This window comes from Schistocerca cancellata, chromosome 1 (genome assembly GCF_023864275.1).
Source record: "Schistocerca cancellata isolate TAMUIC-IGC-003103 chromosome 1, iqSchCanc2.1, whole genome shotgun sequence".
In the NCBI taxonomy this organism is placed as follows: Eukaryota; Metazoa; Arthropoda; class Insecta; order Orthoptera; family Acrididae; genus Schistocerca; species Schistocerca cancellata.
In genome coordinates this window covers 323,635,552-323,662,588 of record NC_064626.1, presented here as the reverse complement: position 1 = coordinate 323,662,588, position 27,037 = coordinate 323,635,552, and the positions used below count along the sequence as shown (strand labels likewise).

General features: G+C 41.1%; 1 protein-coding gene and 1 non-coding gene across 2 annotated transcripts in view; one reads left to right on the top strand and one right to left on the bottom strand.

The window, feature by feature from the left end:
* LOC126174255 (uncharacterized) overlaps window positions 1-17,537 on the top strand; it is a 46,403-nt gene extending 28,866 nt beyond the window's left edge. The window contains exons 9-11 of the mRNA XM_049921024.1: window positions 7,168-7,317; window positions 9,763-9,920; window positions 17,363-17,537. Of these exons, the coding sequence (XP_049776981.1) occupies window positions 7,168-7,317; window positions 9,763-9,920; window positions 17,363-17,537 (483 nt within the window). The remainder of the gene's footprint in view (window positions 1-7,167; window positions 7,318-9,762; window positions 9,921-17,362) is intronic.
* Trnas-cga (transfer RNA serine (anticodon CGA)) lies at window positions 4,048-4,122 on the bottom strand. Its single transcript has one exon. It is a non-coding gene; the product is annotated as a tRNA-Ser (tRNA).
* Window positions 17,538-27,037: the final 9,500 nt, after the last annotated feature.

The window sequence follows — 27,037 nt, the reverse complement described above, 5'->3', positions numbered from 1 at the left end:
CTGTAATTTTGCTTCCTAAATTTTATAAAGTAAAGTTCTCCCTAACTTTATAATTCACCATTGCGGCGGAACAGGTGGGTGGTTAAAAATTTTGCTACTAACAGGGACACAAAATTTGGCCGCTGGTAAAAATGTTTGACTATCCTTGTTCCTCATGACAATTCACGGTCGAGTAATGGAGGTGCAACAATGACGCCCCTGCAGCGTTTTCGATGAGAAGTGTTTGATCGGTCACCATACAGCACGGACTTGGCTTCCTCCGGTTTTACTCTCATCGCTCATACGTACCGCTGATCATGAGAACAACCATTTGGCACAGACAATGAACTGCAGACCAGCCTAGGGAATCAGGATTACAGGCGGCTGAGTTCTATGACGAGGGCATTCTAAAGTTTGTACCACGCTACGACAAGTTAAGTCGGAACTGAGAATAAGTAGAGAAATGGATGGTAGATGTAGCTAAATGTAGCAAATAATTATTTTTTTTATTTTCACTCTGGTTCCCATTGGTTGGTGACCAATCGAAGGTTCAAAACAGCCCCCGTATTATTTTAAGATTAATAGCCAAAACTTTTAATACATTGTTCCCACTGTGAGAGAAGAGGGTCAATGTCTTCGTGGAAAAATGTTTGGGTAGGCCCACATGTTATCGAGGTTGTTTCTGCTACGTTGCAGAAGTCTCGCTGGGAAGTCCTTACACATCCTCCATACAGTCCCATTCCACTCTATGCGATTTCCACATTTTTGGAGTCCTGGAGAACGGCGTTTGTGGCTGTCGATTCACTTCGGACTAAGAGGTGCATGCCTCAGTGCGACCATGTTTCCGTAGAAAACGTCAAACGCTTCTTCTTGAAGTTATGGATCGTCTTTCTCACAGTGCGATACATATATTATGTTATGCCAATTCACTTTTCGATAAGCAGTTTACTTACTTTTCTTCTTTGTGTCTCGTTTCCATTTTATTGCTCCCTATACAAACAGGACAAAAATGGATTATTTCATAACACCGGATGTAAAACATCTGACACAGAGTTCCTCGTCAGAGATATACCATGCATAAAATGAAGGTGCTGAAGTAGAAACGATCACGGATGCCGGTCAGCTGGAAGATTTCCGGAAAAGATGAAAACAGTGACCCCTACAGACTGTCAAACATAAGTTGGAGCATATGGGACAGGTTCTCAAAACTATAGCTGTGTCCCGGATTTGCAAACATTTTTCTTAGATGTCTTATACTGTCAGAATTTTTTGGGAACTTAAGTTTCCAACGAGTTCCTCCGTCGTCGTCGTCAGTAGTTAACTGTCTTACCAACAGGCTGTGTGGTACTTTCGTATGTAGTTTGTCGAAAGAGGTGATGGAGACGTCATGAAGTCATGGAATTTCTATGTCTTAGCAGAGGCTGTAATGATGACGACAAGGAAGTCGTTGAAAGCTTTATTTTACAAGAAAATCTGAGGCACCACGAACTCCGAGAAATATTTAAGGAAGAATGTCCCTGTGTGGTTTCTGGGCTTTGAGAGTGCACGTTGTCCTCGATGGCGAGTGTTCACCATTTACAAAGATATCATCAAGAACGCCCCAACAAAGTGTCGTAGCAGCTCTCGTGTTTCCATAACCGGACAAATCATACGTGTAGCCGACTGAGACTTTCTGTTGTATGACGACGTTGTATGGGAAAGGGACGACGGCGAATGACTTCAGAGGGGTTTAGGATGATTTTGCCATTGGTGCCACATATTTTGTCTTAAAACTTGATCAATGTTGTAATAATAAAAATGTGAGAGCAAATACTATGTATAATTTTATTGTATGTTGTTGTATCAACCAACTGCAATCTCAGATGCTCCAGGATAGGCGTCCTGAATGACAATGTAGTTTATTGTTAAAGTTCCGAGAGAGCGCTATCCTAGAAGAAATATATTGCTTACTCCTACGAATATCGCTCGAAAGACGATGGATGCAAAAATAGAGAGATTCGTACCCACACGAAGGCTTACCAGCAAACGTTCTTCCCACGAACTCTTCGTGAATGGGACAGTGAAGAGGGATGTGACTGTGGTATACAAAACATCCTCCGTCACACACCTCAAGGTGGCTTGCGGAGTATAGATGTAGATATAGAGTGGACGTCCATCGGTGAATTATTGCTATAGGTTCAAACAGAAGATTAGTATAAAATCAATTACAGACTAAGAGCTCAAAAATTATAGTATTCTATGTACACAACTGAAGTATAAAGTCGAATTATTATATTAATATCAGCATCTATCCATCAATGTTTAAAATGAATAGCAATCCAGTAAAGTAGATGACGCTCGTCGACAGTCATCTTGTGGACATGCTTCTTTTTTTAAAAAAGTGAATTTTCAAATTTTCAACAGCACACGCGTAGGTGTTACGGAAGTCAAAAGAACTCTCTCTCGTAAAATATGGCGGACAAGTAACCATCGAAACTTATGGGACATTGGTGGGGGAACCAGAGTAAGAACTGCGGTCTTCATTATTCAGAATTATTAATCTGCGTATTTTCATGAATTTGTTAGAATAATCACTGTTCAGGAATCACCAGACACTCAAATGATCTATATGCATCGAATGGGCAACTGCAAGCCTACTTGTACTTTGATTAGCAGCTGCGTGTTCCAAAATTTTTTGTTAGAATTCGGGGTTCTACTTGTCCTCCGTTGATGTTCAAAAATGGTTCAAATGGTTCTGAGCACTATGGGACTTAACATCTGAGGGCATCAGTTCCTTAGAGTTTAGAACTTCTTAAACCTAACTAACCTAAGGACATCACACACATCCATGCCCGAGGCAGGATTCGAACCTGTGACCGTAGCAGTCGCGCGGTTCCAGACTGAAGAGCGTAGGACCACTCGGCCACACTGGCCGGCTTCCGTTGATGTCCTTTCACCTGACATAGTTCCTGCTTCCCTCAGTCTACAATAAATTTTTAGTGACTTTTGGTTTGATAGGTAGTCGTCTGTTTGGCTATGTTTCCACCCATTTACCCTCCATAAGGACAGACGTTTTTCAGATCAGTTGATAATGATCTGCCTGTACAATTATACAGAGCGCAAGAGCATCACAATAAGAAAACAGCTGTAAAATTACTCAGGTGTATCTGTGTAGTTGCATACTTCTCTGGGCCATCGCCCCTCAATCTGCAACATAGTGTTAATGGATGGAATGGGAGCTATCGAAGGGATAGGAAATGAATCATCCCACAATGCTGAAAATACGAATACTCCACTTAAAATTTAGGTCCAGTTTTCTCTGGCGAAAAATGTACTGAGCAACCGCCCGAATTTCGAAAACTTCATTCCGCAACACCCTGCATACTCACCTGAAAATACTTAGAATTCGCAAACCTCCGCAGCACAGTCCTGAAGTATGCGAATGGACTGCAATCTGAAATGCTGCACATCATCATAATGAAACCAGATAATGAGTTTGATACAGGGTGGTCATAAAAAGTCTGAACAGCTTGCAAGGATGTTGCAGCGTATGTCATACTGGCATATAATTGTTAAGAAAAAAAGAGTTCGATACATTGAGTTGTTTCCGAGTTGATTAGCATTGAAGTGTGCCAATCAGGTCGTCGCGCGGCCAAATTCAAACGGCCCCATCAGAGACGGTATCATCAAACGTTTTCTTCCTTTGGTTTCCTAAGTCAAAGGCTGAGCAGTTTCGTGCATTAACATCTAAGCTATGAGAACAACTTACACTAACTCTATCTGGAGGGCCGTTTGAATTTGCGCACGCAACGGCTTGATTCGTTAACTTCAATGCTAATTAACTCGAAAATGGCGCAACATATTGAATAATTTTCTCAACAACTGCTTTTGAGCACATCCTACCCTGAAATACATTTACAAACCTTTCAGACTGTTGCTCACCACCCTGTATTTAACTTTTACATCGGTTTCATTTGGTAACTGCAGTCGCAGGTTTAAGAGTCAAACAGAAGGATCAATCCAGAATGAGATTTTCACTCTGCAGCGGAGTGTGCGCTGATATGAAACTTCCTGGCAGATTAAAACTGTATGCCCGACCGAGACTCGAACTCGGGACCTTTGCCTTTCGCGGGCAAGTGCTCTACCAACTGAGCTACCGAAGCACGACTCACGCCCGGTACTCACAGCTTTACTTCTGCCAGTACCTCGTCTCCTACCTTCCAAACTTTACAGAAGCTCTCCTGCGAACCTTGCAGAACTAACACTCCTGAAAGAAAGGATATTGCGGAGACATGGCTTAGCCACAGCCTGGGGGACGTTTCCAGAATGAGATTTTCACTCTGCAGCGGAGTGTGCGCTGATATGAAACTTCCTGGCAGATTAAAACTGTGTGCCCGACCGAGACTCGAACTCGGGACCTTTGCCTTTCGCGGGCAAGTGCTCTACCAACTGAGCTACCGAAGCACGACTCACGCCCGGTACTCACAGCTTTACTTCTGCCAGTACCTCGTCTCCTACCTTCCAAACTTTACAGAAGCTCTCCTGCGAACCTTGCAGAACTAGCACTCCTGAAAGAAAGGATATTGCGGAGACATGTCTTAGCCACAGCCTGGGGGACGTTTCCAGAATGAGATTTTCACTCTGCAGCGGAGTGTGCGGTGATATGAAACTTCCTGGCAGATTAAAACTGTGTGCCCGACCGAGACTCGAACTCGGGACCTTTGCCTTTCGCGGGCAAGTGCTCTACCAACTGAGCTACCGAAGCACGACTCACGCCCGGTACTCACAGCTTTACTTCTGCCAGTACCTCGTCTCCTACCTTCCAAACTTTACAGAAGCTCTCCTGCGAACCTTGCAGAACTAGCACTCCTGAAAGAAAGGATATTGCGGAGACATGGCTTAGCCACAGCCTGGGGGACGTTTCCAGAATGAGATTTTCACTCTGCAGCGGAGTGTGCGCTGATATGAAACTTCCTGGCAGATTAAAACTGTGTGCCCGACCGAGACTCGAACTCGGGACCTTTGCCTTTCGCGGGCAAGTGCTCTACCAACTGAGCTACCGAAGCACGACTCACGCCCGGTACTCACAGCTTTACTTCTGCCAGTACCTCGTCTCCTACCTTCCAAACTTTACAGAAGCTCTCCTGCGAACCTTGCAGAACTAACACTCCTGAAAGAAAGGATATTGCGGAGACATGGCTTAGCCACAGCCTGGGGGACGTTTCCAGAATGAGATTTTCACTCTGCAGCGGAGTGTGCGCTGATATGAAACTTCCTGGCAGATTAAAACTGTGTGCCCGACCGAGACTCGAACTCGGGACCTTTGCCTTTCGCGGGCAAGTGCTCTACCAACTGAGCTACCGAAGCACGACTCACGCCCGGTACTCACAGCTTTACTTCTGCCAGTACCTCGTCTCCTACCTTCCAAACTAGTTCTGCAAGGTTCGCAGGAGAGCTTCTGTAAAGTTTGGAAGGTAGGAGACGAGGTACTGGCAGAAGTAAAGCTGTGAGTACCGGGCGTGAGTCGTGCTTCGGTAGCTCAGTTGGTAGAGCACTTGCCCGCGAAAGGCAAAGGTCCCGAGTTCGTGTCTCGGTCGGGCACACAGTTTTAATCTGCCAGGAAGTTTCAGAAGGATCAATATTTCGTGGCCTTGGGCCAGGTATTACAAGATGTGTAGAAGTAACACATGTATCACATCACTCGTAACAGTCACAAAAAGAGTAAGTTAGAAGGAAACGAGTTCAATCGCAGAACAGATTTGACGTTAAAAATCAGTATGTTGCGTGGTTACTTAAGCAACACGTTTATGTTACGACAGATCACGGTTCATTAGTGAACAGTTCTCGGAGAAGCTAAATACGTCCAGTCTGCAAATCTACTGGGGCATGGAAAATATATAATATTTTGTACATATCCGTGTAGTGTCTTAGGTGGGGTAAAAATAATACGTCTGAAGTGACTTTTAAGGCATGTATAGTAGGAATTTATGAGCACAATATGGGCATTCTTAATAAAAAAAAATTTCCGTCCTTGTTGTACAAGACACGTCATACAAAGTTCAGTAATAAGTAACGTTTTGGGTACTGTTTGTAGAACAGTGTTGAATGGGACAATACACTATCTTCTCATTGTGTTCTGTGTTAAGACACCGATCTGTAAGACAGAGTAGAATATTCCGTATCTAACGTGAAACACTGAACTATAATAAGGTAAAATGGATACCGAAAGTGAAACAAACAGATACACTCTTTGGAGAGGGGAAAATCGTAATCAATGTCTAACCTTTTTTCTGCGCTTAAAAACCTGAACAATGTTGAAGCAGAATAAACGCAAAGTTTACAAATAAGAACTCACCTTTAATAGGAGAGCAGGTGAAAAATAAAACTGTACACTGGCATCTACACTAACAGCTCCGGTTCAGACGTGAGCCAAAAGCTTCTTAAATTAAAAATTCTCCTCAGAAAACCATACAGAACTGAAATGTGAATGCTGAGAATTCCTTCAAAGAAGAAACCGTTAGTATTTCTATCGGAGTATAATATAAGCATATCAATTAACCTCTGATTCTGAAGCTTATGTGTCGAAATACTACGAATTATTAAAATTAATTAATAGGTTCAATAAGATGAGACTGTTTATTACTACGAAAGTCTGTTGTAGCCATTTCAGATAATTAACTGCACCGATAATATGTGAAATTATAAGTTGCAAAATAGAAATATGTCACAGAAGCACAAGGATAGTACATAAGAGAGACATTGGTGAGACGTGTAGCCATCTGTGTCTACTCGTAGCTAATTTTACCTGAGCCATAGATGCGAGCCGGCCGAAGTGGCCGTGCGGTTAAAGGCGCTGCAGTCTGGAACCGCAAGACCGCTACGGTCGCAGGTTCGAATCCTGCCTCGGGCATGGATGTTTGTGATGTCCTTAGGTTAGTTAGGTTTAACTAGTTCTAAGTTCTAGGGGACTAATGACCTCAGCAGTTGAGTCCCATAGTGCTCAGAGCCATAGATGCGAGGATCGAAAGATAAATTAAAATGCACGACACAGACTACTGAAAGACTTTTCTGTGGAATGCATGAAGAAATAGGGAGATGCCGCAGTAACAAAATGAGGAAATCAATCTAGTCTTACGAGTAGTATGTGAAAAATGTAATAGTAATAAAATAATTTGAAACAAGTTTGTTACAGTGTTTTTTAATTTCCAGATTCTGTGGATTACTTGGCACGGTTCGCTAGCTGTTGACGGTCTGTGGATCAAGAACCTCGTGAACCTGCGGAGGAAAGACGACATCAGCCTCGCCTATGAGGGGCTCGGCGTCACCGTCTTTGGATCTCTGGGCATCGCTGACCTGCAGGTACGGTGGAGGGCAATGTCCTGTTTTCAGTAACGCACGGATTTTGGCTTCTCCTTGTTAGTCCCACAGACTCGCAGAACTGAAATGTTCTAATCGAGGGCCGGCTGCGGATTGGATCCACTTAATGTTGCAAAGACGGTGGATGCTGTAATAGCAGAGACATTATGTCTACTTGCGCTCGCTGTTTCTCAGGGAACATGAAACACGACGGGGAAGGTGAATACTTTTCATCGGGACGTAATCAATCGGTTCACATTTCATCAACTTCTCGAACTGAAAGAACAGGTACCCAATCACTTTGCCTTAAACTCGTGACAGAGTTACTTATTGTTAAAAATTGTAATCTGCGTGTTATCTTGGCAACTACAATATTTAACTGAGCTGCGTAGCCTCAGACTTTCGCCCTACAGTTATTCTTGTATGAGATTATGTCATCATGATTTAGAGCTAACGTTAGATTCCATGTAATCGACACACAGATGAGATGGTTTGTAGACCTGAGAAAGGCAAAGTTATCCAGTTAAATTGTTTGTATATATAACAAAGCACTGTTTAGCGATACCCTGGTCATACCACGCCGACTTCATAAAACGTCATTATGTGCAGATTATAGGTTAAAAATACTTGCTAACAAGGGGAGTTGGTTGATTATCAGTGGATTCTTGTAGACTGTTTGTGAGCGAAATATAAACTGCGTTTTCTTCTGATATCAATCAGCTTCATCTGTGTCATGATGACTGGAGCGAAGCGTATCTTGTCGAGACTCAGAGGGGCATCTAAACCCATCAACAAGGGGGACTAGAATGGCAATAAATTTCGGAGTGACTACGTGCCGATGGAATTTCAAACAGTGTTTATAATTATCAAATTCGAAGCGCGTGTGCAACAGTAGAAATTCATATTTTAAGTGCAATTAGTTACAAATGACTTTCAGTAATGGATACTACGACTTAAAATAAAATCGGTTAGTCTGGTAAACAGTAACAATTCTGTCTGCCTTAACTACGTTTTACCTTTCTAAAATAGCAGTTGGTGCCTTAAGGTGGAAAAGCGCTCGTTGATAATATTCTATTACACATTAAATCTTACTAATATTTTTTCTCCATGGTGGTATTATTGTAGTCCTTTTTCCTTCAGTTATTCATCTATTTATTGAAAACTTCTGGTTTACTGAAAACTTTTATTCATTCGAGACCATTAAGTTCCCTTCACTTTATTCCATTTACATTCTACGAAACGAGTCCTACATCATCTTGACCCTAAAATTTGTCATTCTTAAAATTTTCTACTGCTATCTGACAATCACACAGCAGTATATTTTTTTCTCTTTTTAATAGAAACATTGTTTCAGATATAAAAATCAAAGTATGAGCGTAATTTTTTCTTAGTAGTCTCGAGATGGCGTTGTGATTGAGACACTCCTGTTTGAGAAGTCCGGTTACCTGCCTTCATTACAGCGGTTTGCATAAATCACCTCATTGTTTTGCCAGTATGGTTTGCCCAACAACATTACAGCTTCCATAATGAGTTTTGCGCTTCGTAGGTGCTAGGAAACTGTTGCAAAACGGTTTGACAGATTGCATCCGTGGAGCAGCATGAATGCTCACCTTGGATGATCGAAAGGAACAAGGTGAATCCTAATCTGTGCGTGGATAATTCAGGCTGCAAGACTCTCGGTCAAGCATACAGTTTTAACGTAAAGAAAGACTAAGGCTGACAACCTATTCGTAAGTACCAATACCAGTGCTTCTTATCGTCCTTTCTTCAGAACACTAAATAAACTCTGTTCTTTTTTTGTACTCCCTCTTTCTATTAATATTTTGTTCATTGTTATCACTGTCCCTGAAGCATTCCCTGAAGCATTGTGCAGAAATAGAAATATCTATAATTAGTAGATGATCTATCATGGCAACGTGGAAGAACGACGTTAGCAAGCTGTTAATGAATCTGCTTTTGAATTAAGCCAGAGTCGAACATGCGATGATACGTGTCATATGTGGATTCTGTTAATGTTCTAGTTGAACACATCTGTTTTGTATCATTCACTCCTCTTCTACCAAGTCACCAATGGAAATTACACATTTTGATTAACGTTTGGCAAGTGATTAAAGTTTATACAGAAACCATTTGCTTTTTGCAGAATCGGCACTCCATCGAGATTCTACACAGTAACCCTCGGCTTGCTCACTAATGACGATCACAGCACGATCACAGTCTTAGAAAAAATATGTTTTAGGAACACAAATCCTTCATGATCAGTAGCGCTGCTGTCCTCCTTATGTAGCTATAGTCCATTTTACGAAGACAGTACTGCTATTGTGCTGACGGTTTTCTTTAGCTTCGAGACTGATACTAAGTTATTTAGGAATTAAAACTATCTCGTTGTCACTCGTCAAATCCAAGTGTTATTTTAAGGCCTAATTGGCACTTTCGTTTGTTGTGCAGGTGGGCCTCGACCACTACGAGGTGGACTTCATGGGCCTGGGACCCAACGGCTCCATATCGGCCACCATCGGCTCCGCCTCGGCTTCACTCAAGGCCAGCGTCAACCTCATGTCAGGCATCGCTCCCACGATCGAGAAGCTCAGCATTGACTACTTCGAGTAAGCTTGTTGGCCCGTCACGAATTCCTGCTCTGCGCTAGTCTCTCCATCTCAGGGCAGCATTTGCACCCCATGTCCTCAGTTATTTATTGGATGTATTCTACTCGCTGTCTTCCATAGTTTTTACTCTATACAGTTCTCTCTGGTCCCATGGAGGGTATTTCGTGATGTCTTAATACACCATACCCATTTCTGTTGTGAATGTCTTCCACATGTTCCTTTCTTCGCAGATTCCGTGGAGATACTATTCATTCTTTTTCTTGTCATTCAATCTAATTCTGAACATTTTTTGTAGCTCCATGTCTCATACTCTTCTATTCTCTTCTGTTCCGGTTTTCCCAGTGTCCATGATACACTGCCATACAATGCAGTGCTCCAAATGCATATTCTCAGAAATTTCTTCCTCAAATTAAGGCATATGTTTCATACCACAATTTTTATAGGGGTAGCGTCTTTGATTAGTAATCAAAATGTCCTCGGTCCCGGGTTCGAAATACGCCACTGGTTAAAATTTGATTAATAATCAGCATTGGAGGCCGAAGACTTCCGGTATAAGAAGTCACCCTCATCCTACCTACGGCCTTGTCGAACAAGGTGGAGGAGCGGAAAGCAGGGCACTCTCTTCTCCTAGGTGTGGGACACTGCCCCTAAAGGCGGAACAATCAGCAATGATCAACGACATGGGGATGCAGAAGGCAATAGAAGTCACTGCACTAAAGATACCTAACGTGTATCCCCAGTACATGTGACCTGTAATTAAAAAGGTGTCATGATGATCTCTGCATTCTGATCTCTGGGAGAGGACTGCCAAGGGGGACGTGACTATGACAAAAGGTTTAATAACCAATGGAGAGATAACGTTCAGCGAATCGGGGCGTGGAAAGTCAGAAGGTTGAACGTGATAGGTATACTGTCTCCCTAAATAAAGAGACATCAAAAATAGGATGCATTCTCGGCAGGCACAAAATAAAAGTGATTTGTCGTCCTCCACTTAAGACAGCTGCACTCGTGGGCTCCGTCAAAGATGATTTGCTGCTCAGAAAATCTGGAGTTTACAAAATTCCATGTGAATGTGGCCTCTCTTACATCGGACAAACAACTCGTACTGTCCAAGAAAGATGTACAGAACACCAGAGGTACACACGGTTTTTACAACCTAACAAGTCGGTCGTGGCAGAGCACTGTATTGATAATGGTCACAGTATGTTGTATGACAACGTCGAAATTTTGGCAACTACATCGTCATTTTGGGACTCGATAGTAAAGAAGGCAATTGAAATACGCTTGACGACGAACCTAATTAATAGAGACAGTGATTTCAATCTTGATAAATCCTGGAATCCGGCACTTGCTGTAATAAACTCGCAAACACGTCGTCACAGTGCAGCTCACAATGATATATCGATATGCCAACAAAGATCAACTGCGGAGTCATAGATACAACTCGCGCATTATGCACGTCTCTGCCGCCGACCAACGTCTCTGACGCATTTGCATCTGTGGCTGCATGCGCAGTCGCGCGGTACAATAGTATAAAGGGACGAAGCAAGCACTGGAGCGGCAGTCTTTCGGCTCACTCTGAAGATGGCTGAACGTTTTACAGCCGAAATATTAGAAGAAGAAGGAGATTTCTTGCGGCTGCACACCCGAAACTTAATGGAACAGTCTTTGCGCCGCCAAAACCTGAAGATTCACAATACAGTAGGACTTTATAATATAATAAAAATATATAATAATTAATGTTAATATATATAGAAATAATGAGATTAATTTTTCGGCGCTAGGACAACCAGAATAAGCTGGGCTATGCCTGCGAATGGGTTCATACGTATTGGTTCATATTAGTTCTGTATGGACGAAATATTCTTTCTCTTGTTGTTGGTTTATGCTTACCAATTAATAATACGAGTACTACGTCCCATCGCCGTAGCCACTTACAAATTCTTGACCGTGTCCATAATTCCCTTTGTAATCGGATCTTCTATGTAACTCCGAAGCATACAGGTGGGCTTCTTGAATTCTTCTTTATTACTGTACTACTTGGAATAAGAACTCAATTTTTCACTGGCGAAAATACGAATGTATTACTTCTTCTACACAGATAAAAAAATACAGATTTTTTACTTGTACTCTCAACTTAAAATTGCTGCCGCTGATCACGCTCTAAATTAACGTGCGTTCCTCTTACCGAGGAACAGGAAAAACGTCTTATGTTTTTTAACATTTTAAATAAAAAATACGTGACGGTAGGTGCAGGCTCTACGCTGGGCTACCGCTTCTCCTTTTGTCTTCGCCTTTAAAGAAAACGAAAACATAAAAGCAAGAAATGCAAAAGTTACATCACATAGGGAAACTAGCAAATCTGTGAAGTGAAATGGAAAGAAGACAGGTATTTCTGGTCAAATGAGCACAGGGTAATGTCAACAGCAGCAGAAAATGCTATAACGGGAGTAGAATTCGTTATGAAGGGAGGTAGGGAAGAGAGTTTGTTCCTGTGAACAGTTCAGTGATACGGTTATTCTTATCAGAATCGACAGCGAACCAACACCGACAACGGTAATTCAGGTACACATGCCGACATCGCAAGCTGAAGATGTAGAGTTAAAAAAAAAGTATGCCGGCCGGAGTGGCCGAGCGGTTCTAGGCGCTACAGTCTGTAACCGCGCGACCGCTTAGGTTAGTTAGGTTTAAGTAGTTCTGAGTTCCAGGCGATTGATGTTATTTAGGTTTAAGTAGTTCTGAGTTCTAGGTGACTGATGACCTCAGAAGTTAAGTCACATAGCGCTCAGAGCCATTTGAACCATTAAAAAAAGTATATGAGGATATTGAAAGAGTAATACAATACACAAAGGGAGATGAAAATCTAATAGTCATGAGCGACTGGAATGCAGTGGTAAGGGAAAGAGTAGAAGAAAAGATTAATAATTAGCGAACTAAGAGAATTAAGAGAATTTGGGCTTGGGACAAGGAATGAGAGAGGAGAAAGATTAATTGAGTTCTGTAATAAATTTCAGAATCACAAGAGGAGGAGGTATACTTGGAAAAGAACGGGTGAGACGGGAAAATTTCAATTAGTTTCCATCATGGTCAGACAGAGATTTAGAAATCAGATACTGTATTGTGAGGCGTACCCAGGAGCAGGTACAGACGCAGATCACACTGTAGCAGTGATGAAGAATGGGCTGAAGTTTAAGAGATTACTGAGGAAGAATCAATCCGCAAAGAAGTGGGATACGGAAGGACTAAGGACTGAGTATATGACCATAGAAAGAAAGATCCAAAACTCTCAAAATTTAATTGTGAACCACACCAGGTATAAATATGTGAAAGAGTTCAAATATCTTGGATCAATTTTTACAGAAGTAACATCAACCAAAGGAGAGACAAAAGCACGGCTGCAGGCGGGAATCACATACTATCACTCTCTAGACCCTATATTAAAATGTTGAAATGTTTCTGAACAACTAAAACTACGATTGTATAAGGTATTAAAAATGCCAGTAGTACTTCATGGTTCACAAACCTGGAGCGCTGGAAAACAAGACCTTATCCGCCTGCTTACATTTGAAAGGAAGATCCTCAGGAACATATTTGGAACAGTCCGAGATCAGATTACCGTAGAATGGAGAAGACGCCACAACACAAAATTAGAAGACCTTTACAAGAAGCCTAACATCTTGGGAATGATGAGAAGCAAAAGACTGCAGTGGGCTGGACTTGTAACTAGAATGGAGGCAACAAGCGGCCCCAAAATTGCAATGGACTGGGTCCCGTCAGGTATCAGACCAGTGAGAAGACCTAGAAAGAGGTGGATCGATGGAGTGAAAGAAGACTTGTTGCAGCTGGGAGTCGCGGAAAACTGGAGACAGGTAGCAGAAGACAGAGACAGATGGTCAGCTCTAACTGTGGTGGCGCGCGGTCCATTGGGTCTGATCACGTGAATCAGTGAATGAATGACGAGACACGCTTGAAGTTCTCTAAGGATATAGATACAGCAGTAAGGAATAGCTCATTAGATAGTATGTTCATTTGATGAGGAATGAACATCTCTTAAAAGAGCCATCACAGAAGTTGGAAAGAGAAACATATGTACAACGAAAATAACTGCGAAGAAATCGTAACTAACAGAAGAAATACTTCGGTTGATCGATGAAAGGCGGTGGTACAAAACTGTGCTGGGAAATTCAGAAGTACAATTCGCTGAGGAATGAGCAGTTAGGAAGTGCAGGGAAGCTAAAACGAAATGGCTGCATGAAGAATGTGAAGAAATCGAAAAAAAATGATTGTTGAAAGGACAGTCTCAGCATACAGGAAAGTCATAACAACCTTCGATGACATTAAAACAAGGGTGGTAACATTAAGAGAGCGACGGGTATTCCCTTGATAAATGCTGGAGAGAGAGCGGATAGGTGGAAAGAGTACACTGAATTCATCTATGAGGGGGAAGATTTGTCTGTGTTGTGGTGGTCTTCAGTCATGAGACTGGTTTGATGCAGCTCTCCATGCTACTCTATCCTGTGCAAGCTTCTTCATCTCCCAGTACCTACTGCAACCTACATCCTTCTGAATCTGCTTAGTGTATTCATCTCTTGGTCTCCCCCTACGATTTTTACCCTCTACGCTGCCCTCCAATACTAAATTGGTGATCGCTTGATGCCTCAGAACATGTCCTACCGACCGATCCCTTCTTCTGGTCAAGTTGTGCCACAAACTTCTCTTCTCCCCAATCCTATTCAATACTTCCTCATTAGTTATGTGATCTACCCATCTAATCTTCAGCATTCTTCTGTAGCACCAAATTTCGAAAGCTTCTATTCTCTTGTAGTGGTCGCGCGGTTCCAGACTGTAGCGCCTAGAACCGCTCGGCCACCTCGGCCGGCTATTCTCTTGTTGTCCAAACTATTTACCGTCCATGTTTCACTTTCATACATGGCTACACTCCATACAAATACTTTCAGAAATGACTTCCTGACACTTAAATCTATACTCGATGTTAACAAATTTCTCTTCTTCACAAACGCTTTCCTTGCCATTGCCAGTCTACATTTTATATCATCTCTACTTCGACCATCATCAGTTATTTTGCTCCCCAAATAGCAAAACTCCTTTACTACTTTAAGTGTCTCATTTCCTAATCTAATACCCTCAACATCACCCGACTTAATTCGACTACATTCCATTATCCTCGTTTTGCTTTTGTTGATGTTCATCTTATATCCTCCCTTCAAGGCACTGTCCATTCCGTTCAACTGCTCTTCCAAGTCCTTTGCTGTCTCTGACAGAATTACAATGTCATCGGCGAACCTCAAAGTTTTTATTTCTTCTCCATGAATTTTAATACTTACTCCAAATCTTTATTTTGTTTCCTTGACTGCTTGCTCAATATACAGATTGAATAACATCGGGGAGAGGCTATAACCCCGTCTTACTCCTTTCCCAACCACTGCTTCCCTTTCATGTTCCTCGACTCTTATTTGATTTTGATTTGTCTGATGTGATACAAAAAGAAACATAAGTCGACTTTGAGGAAGGGGATGCAGTATCAGAATAATAATTTAGGAGAGCTTTGGAGGACTTAACATCAAATAAGGCAGAAGGGATAGCAACATTCCATCAGATTTCCTAAAATAGTTGACGTTTGTGTGTAGAGTCTCGCGACATACTATCTGACTTTCGGAAAAATATCATCGATATAATTTCGAATATGGCAAGAACTGACAAGTGCGAGAATTATCCCTCAATCAGTTCCGGCTGATAATGGAAGCAAGACTAAAGAAAGTCAAGACACATTCATAGGAATACTGAGATCCACACAGAGTGCAATGGGTGGTCACAACCATGAGACACTTAAAGTATTAGACGAGTTTTGATTTATGGGGAGCACTCTGTGTGTATCTCACTATTTCTTTTGAATTATTTTAGCATTTTGCTGGATGCAGAATATTCATGCTGTTGCAGTGGCAAGACGATGTAATAACTCAGGACAGTTCGAAGTAGAAAGGACATAAAATGTAGACTAGCAATGGTAAGATAAGCGTTTCTGAAGAACAGAAATTTGTTAACGTCGAGAATATGTTTGACTGTCAGAAAGTCGATTCTGAAAGTATTTGTGTAGCCATGTACGGAAGTGAAACATAAATGGTCAATAGTTTAGCCAAGAAGAGAATAGAAGCGTTCGAAACGTGATGCTACAGAAGATTGCTGAAGATTAAATGGGTTGATTATGTAACTAATGAGGAGGTACTGAACAGAACTGGGAAGAAAAGGAATCTGTGGCACAACTTCACTAGAAGATGGGATCGGTTGGTAGGACACGTCCTGAAGAATCAAGGGATCATCAATTTAGTATTGAAGGGAAACGCGGAGAGCAAAAATCGGAGACCGAGGCATGAATACACTAAACAGATTCAGAAGGATGTAGGTTGCAATAGTTACTCGGAGATGAAGAAGCTTGCACAGGATAGAGTAGCATGGAAAGCTACATCTAACCAGTCTCTGGACTGAAGACCGCAACAACAACAACAGGTAGTGCTTGCTTATCTTCAGACGTCTATATCTTCATGTACATACTTTCTTCATATATACACTGACTGCACGAGTTCTAATTTCTCTTATCTCCACGTCCCTTACGCGATAATTGCTTTGGAAGCAATAGAATCATTCTCCTGTCAGCTGGAGAACCTGGTTCTCTAAATTTTCTCAGTAATTCTTTTACATCACAATGAATTACATCAAAAATATAAAATATTTCTAGCAACTGCTTCGTCAGTGTGACGTAACGTCTTTTAGTTTCCTTAACCTGTCGGATATACCTGGGTGCATAATTTAGATTCTTCGTACCGACCCATGATCCTCTTGCTATCTTCCCGAACTTCGCAACAGATTTATGACACCTGCATGCGTGTTGCGTATACAGGCTGTTAATATAAGTGTCTACACTTTGAGAGGTGGCAGTAACCACCAAAAGCAAGAAGAATGGTCTGATAAATATGGGCTGTAGATTCTATACGGTAAGAGCTATGGGCACTTGATAATTTTCGATACTGTGAGACGCATCTCTTCCACTGCAAGCTCTTTGAGTTCCAAGGTTTAGGAGATAAGAAACATAGACCAGAGCGAGGAAAAATAAACATGGGCTCTAAATTACATACCTTAAGAGCTATGAGCACTTGTTGAATAGAAAATTTTTGTTTCATAGTATCGAAGAAGAACGAGTGCCGATACCTCTATACATTTTAGAGCCCTTGTTTACTGGACTTTTTCTGTGTTCTGGTGAGTACTACCACCTCTCAAAATGTTCGACACGTCGTGTGTGTGTGTGTGTGTGTGTGTGTGTGTGTGTGTGTGTGCATGTGTTTGTGTGTGTCTATTAAAGGATACTGCCTACTCACTACACTTTCTGGAGATGCAGTCACAACATTCATGTTTCTTTGTGTCCACAGGAACGTTGAGGTAGAGATAACAGGCCTGGGCATCCTCAACTGGCTGGTGTCGTTGATCGCCTCGTGGCTGTTGGGATTCTTCAGCGACAGCGTGGTCACCATCATCAATGATCAGCTGCACAGCTTGGCTTCCATCAGCCTCAGCGCCATCGACGCCACGCACTACTTCTACTGAGTGGCCAAGAGCTAACTCGCTTGATGTCTCCACCTTACTAAACTGCATCCAAAAGACACGTTATGATACGTAATACTGTGAGAGAGAACTCTACCAATCCTGCGTCACTAGAAAACGCTGCTTGTAACATTTCATTGATTATACGCTAATGTCAACTTCTTCAACTTAAAAATAAATTTTATCCCATTTGTCATACACACTTCTGTACATACACATGAGAAAGTCTTGTAATAATTATTCCAGTTTCTTCTTTTCTTCTTTGTAAAGAAATAAAACAACGTTAGCCGTTTCATTGACTATTAGTTGAAACCTCTGTCTATAGTGAAAAACATTATCATCTTACTGTTCATCACATAACTGGTATCAAATAGTTAAACTTTAATATAGTTGAAACTGATGTCAGCATTTTCAGAACTCAGAAACTCCGATGGATTTGTTACTTTCCTCGATCGTGTCCAGTGTTGAGCAATGTTGTTCCAGCACAGAGCATATGAGCAAGTAGACTGGATCTTGTGCTGTTCCCCACTTCCAGTGACAGAAATGTTCAGGCTAAGATACGTTGTAATTTCCACTTAGAAACGGCCTCCGGACGCTGTGGCCGAGCGGTTCTAGGCGCTTCAGTCTGCTATGGCTTCAGGTTCGAATCCTGCCTCGGGTATGAACGTGTGTTGTTAGTTTGGTTTAAGTAGTTCTAAGTCCAGAGGACTAATGACCTCAGATGTTACGTCCCATAGCACTTAGAGCCATTTGAACCATTTTGAAGCCGCCTCACATGAAATCAATTATAAGTTTTACGAACAACGAAGAAGTTTTGTCACTCTCTGTCCAAACAACCCTGACCCTTGCTTGATCTAAAACCAGAAAGCTGACTGATGGGAAGTTAAGTCAGAGAACGAAGCTCCGAAGAAAGCAGTAACAAAATTCACAGAGGAAAGGAAGAGAGCCCTTGCAGAAAAAATAAGAGCAGCGTGGAAAAAAAGGAAATAGAATCAAGAATCTTCGGGTGATCCGACAGGGTATAATCGCACACACACACACACACACACACACACACACACACACACACACACATATATATATATATATATATATATATATATATTGTGTGTGTGCGTGTAATAATGTGCCGGGTATGACTACCACTCGCTCACTGAGGTTTCCGAACAAACTTGATTATGTATACAGACAGTTTATCGATTTCCGGAATCGAGGATATTGACAATTATTGCCTGTTACGGACATTGATACCGCCAGGATGACGGTCCACAGGGATTCCAAGACTTTAATGAAAGTTTAAATTTTAATTTGGAAGTCGGATAACAAATGAGAAAAAAATATTTTTCGTGTCACATATAGTTACAAATAACCATTGTTTAGTTGTACTGTAAAACACTGCTTCTTGCCAAATTTCGTGATTCTAAGTCAACGGTTTTTTTTTTTTTTTTTTTTTTGAATGAGTTGCCCCGTACCAGAATACTTTATATGAATTGCCGTAACTTTTCATTGCATTGACTCATAAGCTTAAAACATTTATACCGCTAAGGTACAGACGAGGTCACAGAACCCTAAAAATAAATAATTTTAAAAAATTTGTCACTAATGCCAGAATAAAGCTAGCTTCAAGAATGTGGTGTGGTATAGTAAAACAACTATAAACACTTTAAAGGTCTCTTGTTTAAAACTTGCTCAGAGTTTTCTTTGCTGTCAATTTCATCTTCAGACATTACCAAGAGACTGCTCACAAAGCATGCGCTGGTGGATGAGGAGTTAAATGCCGATTTGGCGGCCAGCTGGGGCTAGCCTCAGGTAAGCCGAGTGACCGGTGGACGCGCAACTTTCGCCGGCGGATCCACAGAGCCATGGGCCAGACGACGACCACTACAGAGACGAAAATATCAGATGGATATTGTATTTTCAGGGAAATTACGTTACAGACACAATAAAAATAAATATACCATAAAAATCACGGTGTTGAGATGAGCTCATTACAACACTAGGCTTTCTTCTACGATAAGTATTAAGGAGTTACAATTGTTTTTAATTATGAATAACGCAATGGACAGTAGAAGTTAATATTAATTTATCCATGTTAGTGATCACTTGGTATGAAGTATCAAACGAAAGCTGACACAGTCAGCAAACACCAGTCCACCTTTCGAATACATGATGTATATCAAAAGTTCCAGACTTTTTTTTTTTTTTGTAACATACAGGTATGCAAATGCGCCACGGCAATAAATCCTGCACAAGCTACACGTGGTAAGAAGACAGCATCAGTCACATAACCGAGATAAAGACAACCTATCCCTTAGCTATCGGATGCACCTCAAATGATTATGGATGTCAAAGGCATTTACTAAAAGTTGTATTAAATCACTACTGAAGTGCAAATAATAAAACCATGTGCACGAAAAAACAGGTATCTAGAGGGCAAAAGGAAGAAGTTTCTTCCGCCTGATCACATACTTATTTTGTAATTTTAGTGTAACTATTTCATATTGTAAAACCAAATAAAAGGTAGTTTAGAAATTCTTTTAGTAAGTTAAGTAATATTATGTTGTTTTGTAACGAGATGTCACAAATTAATCGCAGTAACCGTAGTTTTATCGTGCCATTATGTATTTTATTTTGTAGCATAATAACTTTAGTTTTAAAAAGCAAACATATCAACATTCAGGTACTATATTAATGTAGACGTCCAGTAAATAAGTGTTAAATTTTTCTACACAACACAGAGAGAGTGACGCAGTGGGTAGCACACTGGTGTCGCGTTCGGGACGACGATGGTTCAAACCCGCGTCTGGAAATCCCGATTTAGATTCTCCGTGATTTCCCTAAATCGCTTCAGGCAATTGCCGGGATGGTTCCTTTGAAAGGGCACGCCGACTTCCTTCCCCATCTTTCCCTACTCCGACGAGACCGGTGACCTCGTTGTTTGGTCCTCTCCTCCCAAATCAACCAATCAATGTACATAACCTGTAACAGCGGTTAAATAGTACGATGTGAAATTTAAACAAAACACTGGCCTATTTTCACGTTACGTTAATATTCGGGTAGTTGGCAATGAAGTACTTGTTTCGACCGTTCGTAGTAAGTTACTATAAGCTAGAAGACATTGTTTGATTCCAAGCGCGGTCTACAGTTCAGACGGTACACTGTCACGCAAAAGTAATACCCGTTTTGACACATCAAAAATTGTAATTTTTCACGCGAAAGGTAAACCATATAGACAAACTGCTGCCACGCTTAATATGAGTGAGAGTGCAGAAGGAGATACCGTCAGATGATTAGAAACTGAGTCTCTATACCTCAAAAGGGCCAACCTAAGAAGCTGGAGTCGAGTACGAAAAGGAATGTAATATGAAAAATAAAGAAGGATCTTACACTCAGAGCACCAAGATTACCAAGTGAACTTCTAGATGAGACCAGAAAGAAGGTACATCTCAGAAGATTCGCAGAGCATTGAAAGATAGCGGGTACAATGGAAGAGTGGCTAGGATGAAACCGTACGGGAAAAAGCAGAATCGAAAGAAGAAAATGGAAATAGCTAAAGAGTTTACTACGAGGGGAGAAACATGACAGATTCTTCTGTATGGCGAAGCTCACGGAAATCGATGAGCTGCTCGTCACCTTCATCAAGGTCGCTGTGCACGTCTGTTCCATCGATTACCCTTTTCAGCACAATTACGTAATGGTTTCGAGAAAGAGGTACCTTCACCGGCAGCAGACGAGACTGTGGAGTTCGATGGAGACGTTGAACACCTGGACCATAAGAGACTGTACTGCATCATATTGAAGAGAATCCGTCAACGAGAAGACGGGCAAATGCGCGAGCAATGGACGGTACTTCCAAGCACCGTCTGCTATAACCAACAACTACGTCTATACCACCTCCAACACTCCATACCACCTCACAGACACATCAATGTGGCCCGAACTAGATGAGACAGGTATGATAGGCGACAAAAGACAGTACCTAATCCGACGTTAAGACCCCCCTCCACCATGACTAACCTGTTGAAAACCTACCTAGTAAACATGTTTTCAGACGGCTGTAACACAGAAACTATATTTCTGGACATAGTTTCCTATTCAAAGTAATATATACTCAATCCCCTTAACAATTCCTAGAAACTTGTAACGGGAATTTCCGAACACCCTTTGTATATTTGTCACAAAAATTTGTCTTCAAATTATTAACTGTGAAAAGTGTGCGAATATTAAAGTAACGTGAAAACAGAACCGAGGTTCATTTAAATCTTATTATTAAAGAACTTTTATAAGTTACGTCAATAAAGTTTATGTAATTATTTACAGGATATATAACTTAATATAATAGGCCCACTTGCTTATGTTTTAGTTTGTTTTATTAAGAATAAAGTTATGATGCTACAAAGTAGTGTCGGAATATTAACGTTTTTCACTGTATATCCGTGGAAATACCCTTGATTTACGATGGTGGTCATTGTTTCGACATTTAGCAGGCACTCGGTAGTATGGGACCTCACAGAAGCATTTAAAGAAGAGTAGCAGTGTGCGTACCGTTTTTAGTCTTTGCTTGGTTGCCTGTCATTGTTCGGCGTTGTGGTCTTTTACGAGCAGATATTCTCGACGGCAGTCGAGATAGTCTGGGCTACGAAGGAATTGCGTTAGTGAAATACTTTAACTTATCATCGAACTTAGAATATTTGATAGTGGTTTTTAGTCACTGAGTTTGAGTGCTTATACGAAATTTAAGTTTACTTGTAGGTCTAGAGGAGGCTGAAATTTTTAATTATTTTGCTCCGGTTAATATCGAAACTCCCTTGCTTTTCCATTTTTTTAGTTGATTATGTAGTTTTACACCGGCAGTTAATCTCAGTCAGATAAAGAGCGTTTGTTTTCGAATCTCATTATTAGTGGGCTGTTAGATAAACATTGTTGCCACGTGTTCCATTTCGTTGCTCTGTTGCACTGCGCTAACGCTTATTTATCTTTGTTTTGATTTGAATCCGCAGTTGTGTTAGTCCACGATTCACAAATGTGTGAAATATTTTCAATATATACCGATGGGCCAAGACACTAGGACCACCTGTTTAACAGCGCCGCCCGAGCGGTCTCACGCGCTGCAGTCATGGACTGTGAGGCTGGCCCCGGTGGAGGTTCGAGTCCTCCCTCAGGCATGGGTGTGTGTGTTTGTCCTTAGGATAATTTAGGTTGGGTAGTGTGTAAGCTTAGGGACTGACGACCTTCGCAGTTAAGTCCCATAAGATTTCACACACATTTGAACATTTTTTTGAAGTATGTGGCACCAGATGTCTACTAACAGGGCCCTAAATTCCCGCAAATTACGGGACGGCGGTATGTGGGCCTGCAGCTGACGCCAGAGTACCGATCACGGACATTTTCTGGCTAAAACACGAATGTGTGTTCACTATCACGCTACTCAAACCACATCAGCACGATTCCGGCCTTGTGTCGCGGAGAATTATCGCTGAGAAGACTTCAACCATGTCCACAATAACGTTCACGTAGTTCGCCACCTTCATGGTGTCTTCTAGTAAAACCAGAATCCCAACTTCATGTACCCTAAAGCGTAGTTACATTCTCTCCGGCCTTCATCTGTGGTACGGTGCATGTTTCAAGCAGCTATTTCCCTGGATGACAACGTGTTACGTCCTCAACCGTCGACCTGGTGTAATAATAAATGCGATTATTCGACAGGCGACACGTTTCTATTGATCTACGGTGAAAACTCAGTGACGCTGTGCCCACTGCAATCGTGACTGACGATGTCGTTGGGTCAATACAGGGACACGTAAGGGTCGTGTGATGTGAAGCTCCATCGTCAACAATGGACTTTGAACTGTGTGGTCCGTAACACTTGTACCTGTCAGAGCTCTAAGATCTGCCACAGATGGTATCTATCCTGGATTACACAGTGACGGGACGCTCCGACCTCTACGTTTTACGATGAGACTTGGACGTCCACTACCACCTGGAATTCGCCTTATTCCATCAGTTTCCATAGATGCTCACGACAGTAGTACGTAAACAGCCGACCATCTTCGCTGTTTGAGAGATTCTCATTTCTAGTGGAAGCGCCACAACAAAGTTTCCTTTGTTAAAATCGCTTATGTCAGTGGATTTCCTCATTTGTTGCCCGTAACTTTGCAATAATGACTGCCCATTTGTCTCTCTTCCGCTTACATTCTTTCCTTACTGCGTCATTTTCCCGCAGCATTACCAGAAGGCATTCAACCTCGCGGTCGGCAGTGGTCCTGTTTTATCGGTATTCCTTTATTCCATTTAAACAACAGGCATTTAGTTTTGATAACATTATTAATGCTATTGCATTTACCTCCGCATTTTATTTACCTGTAAATTATTTGTCTACCCTCTCCTGTGTTTCAGAAATAATTTGTAAGCATATCAAGCTAGAAAGTCACAAAACTGTACCATCAGTTGTGGGAAAGAAATCAAACTGAATTAAAGTCAAACCTCCGGAATTTTGCAGGAGCAATGAGTGAAATAAATATTCTGGGAAGTACAGCGAAAAGAAAGGCTCTCGGAATTTAAGGTTACAGAGCAGAAGTCCATGGAAAATATAAAAATTATATCAAAATACATAAAAACACAAATAAGTGAAATACAGCAAGTTAGTAAATTAAAATGGAGAAGCCAGTAAATAAAAATGGAGAAACCATACATCAAGGTGAACTGGCAAAATTAGCAATAGATGTAAGAGTTAATAGAATGGAAAGAGCATCTACAACGGGAAATGCATAATTAGAAGTATGTAACTAAAACTCTGTGCCACAATGTTTATATGCAGCTGGAGAGGATAGAGATACATGATACTGAATTATTAGAAAAATAATGGGTGAACTACAGACTATAGATGGTTGTAAAATGAAAAGAAATTATGACATCTACCAGGATACAGAGAAAATATTACAAATAATGGAAAAGTGAAGGTTAATCTTCTTTCGACCCCTCTAGCGAATGAATGAAAACAGGTTAAAGAAACAAATATTCCCGTATTTCTGGAAAAATAAGTTAAGAATAGCGCATAACACAGAAATAAGAAACGAGTTAGAAGAAAAAACATCAGGAAGTAGTAAATAATATGAAGAAACATTTCTAAGAATAAAATATTAGCTTTAGAAGACTTTCAAGGCAGGAGAAATAAGACATCAGGTACAACATCAACAGAAGAATGGAAAATACAAAATTGGGATAAGATGCAGCACTTAACATTGAAAATCTCTCTTAACAGGAGGAATAACGTCTCAGAAATCCGTGACCATTTGTGATTATAACTGAAGAAAGACACCGTCTGGATCACTTCGTACGTTTACTACGATTATCAGTTACAGGTTATGCTCGGATCCAACACCTAATTACTGCAAAGCCCAGCTATTAGCAGCGTGAAGATTGATTTTATTTTTTTGTCACACTCCGCCGTACTGACGAACTGTGCATCCCAGTAATTAGACGTTGCATCCAGTAATAAATATCGAAACAGATAATCCTAATAAACATGTGAAGTGACGATGTCTTCCTTCGTTTACTTGTGTTTACTTGTGCTTAGGTGGGCATTTATAAACTGTTTTAAACTTGTGATGCTTGAGACAATGAGAACCTATGTTCTGTCTACGTTTTTGGGGTCTTACGATGTTATTTTGTGAATATCTGTGGGTTATGATGCCTGAAAACCGAAAATTAAAAAACTTTATAATCATCAGCATTTGGCGCTCTCAAGACATCTTTTACGGCATGACGAAAAATCTTCAAATTATATTTTCTGGAAGCCTGAATCCTCTATGGACACATTAAAAGGTTAGAAATCGTAATCGAATGATATTCATTACAGAGAACGAAAATTGTATAAGTAAAATTCTGGTATTAGATATTTTGTTAACAACTTTAACGGCATCAACACTAAAATCGTATCATAGGTTATTTTTGAATGGGTCCAAAACTTAAATGATTCCAGCCAATCTCATCGGAAGATCGGATTACGTATTTATCTTGCTTTATAAACTTACTTATGACTGCTCTGCGGCAAGCTAAAACTGTGTACCAGACTAATCTCTCAACCCATAATCTTGTCTTTTGCCAACATTGCCCTGCTATCAGCCACTCTGACTTCGTGTATGGGGGAGGGGGCGGAGGGGGTGGGGGTGGACAGTCGAGGATTCAGCTTACTGCCAATTACTGCCCATAGTTTGCGCAGAGGCTCTCCTACGATCCTTCGGTACTAGAAACCGTGAGAGGAAGGAAATCATGAAGAGTTAAGCATAACCACTGGTTCAGAGATGCTGGTAAAATGTGATGTATTACTTTTTAGCTGAGAGTTCTCTACGATAGACAAGCTGAGACATCTTGGTGGCGTCCTGGAATACTGCAATTGTTTGAGCGCTGTCTACTGATGTCTGGGCCATGATTTCGATTGTCGATCTGTTACGTTGACGCTAACGTTAATTACATGGTGTACTCCGCTAAAGAATTTAAGTAAATCATACATAATCTACCATCTATGTGTTTTCGAGTTATTGTGATGCCATCGTCAAGTCAATGCCCGTGCGCCCGGAAGTAGAGCTACCTGATTTATTATATCGTCCAGTGCTATTGTCGTACGGCAATGCCATGTAGTTATCTAGTGCGCAGAAAGCGTTACCTGGGAATACCAAGCAGATACAAGGAGCACGTGTTTGACCGTGGCGTATAGACGTCCGTAATTCTCTTGGCATTGTCTTCGTTATCGCTCTAGTTAAAATCACGCCTTTATCATTTAGTCCATCGGGCAGCCGGAGAAACTCTTCCTCAAGTAACAAAAGATTCTTGTGCACGAGACACGGCACCAAAACCTACACTGGTGACAGATAATCTAAAGGGCATTTACTTTATCGTCCTTTATTCGACATTATGTTACTGACAGCTGACTCTTTCATTGCATCGTTCAGGTTATCAAGTGGAGCTAATAGAAGCTAGAAGTTTACAACACTAAATAAAAAGCTATTTACATTCTACGGACACTGCCTCCACTTATTTCGTCAGATATAACAAATACAAAACGAAAATCTTGTTTCCAGACAATTTCACAGAAACGGCTTTACTGTATCCTACTTCCTCTGTCTCTATTGAAGTACTTTTTGAGGCACTTGTTTCAGCTTAGTAACAGTATGTATTACATTTCAGTATTTAGACTGCGACAACAAGTTTGTCGTAGCTATCAAAACATCCTAACCGAAATTCTAGTCGTACTGCTCTTACGATATTCAAGAAATTGGAGATTTCTTGTGACAGAAATCTGGGAGTATGTTCTCTCAGAATGTTCAGTTTTAATAAAATTATTGCAAGTTTAATTTATTATTTCAGAGTCACTTTTCAAATAGTTAAGTCTTAGTAGTGGATATCGGTTAACTTCTCCGAGTCTCAAATTCTACAGTCCCTTTTCTAGGCTAAACATTTGAAAAAATGTATCTGTGTACGAAAATCTAACGAAAAAAAATGGA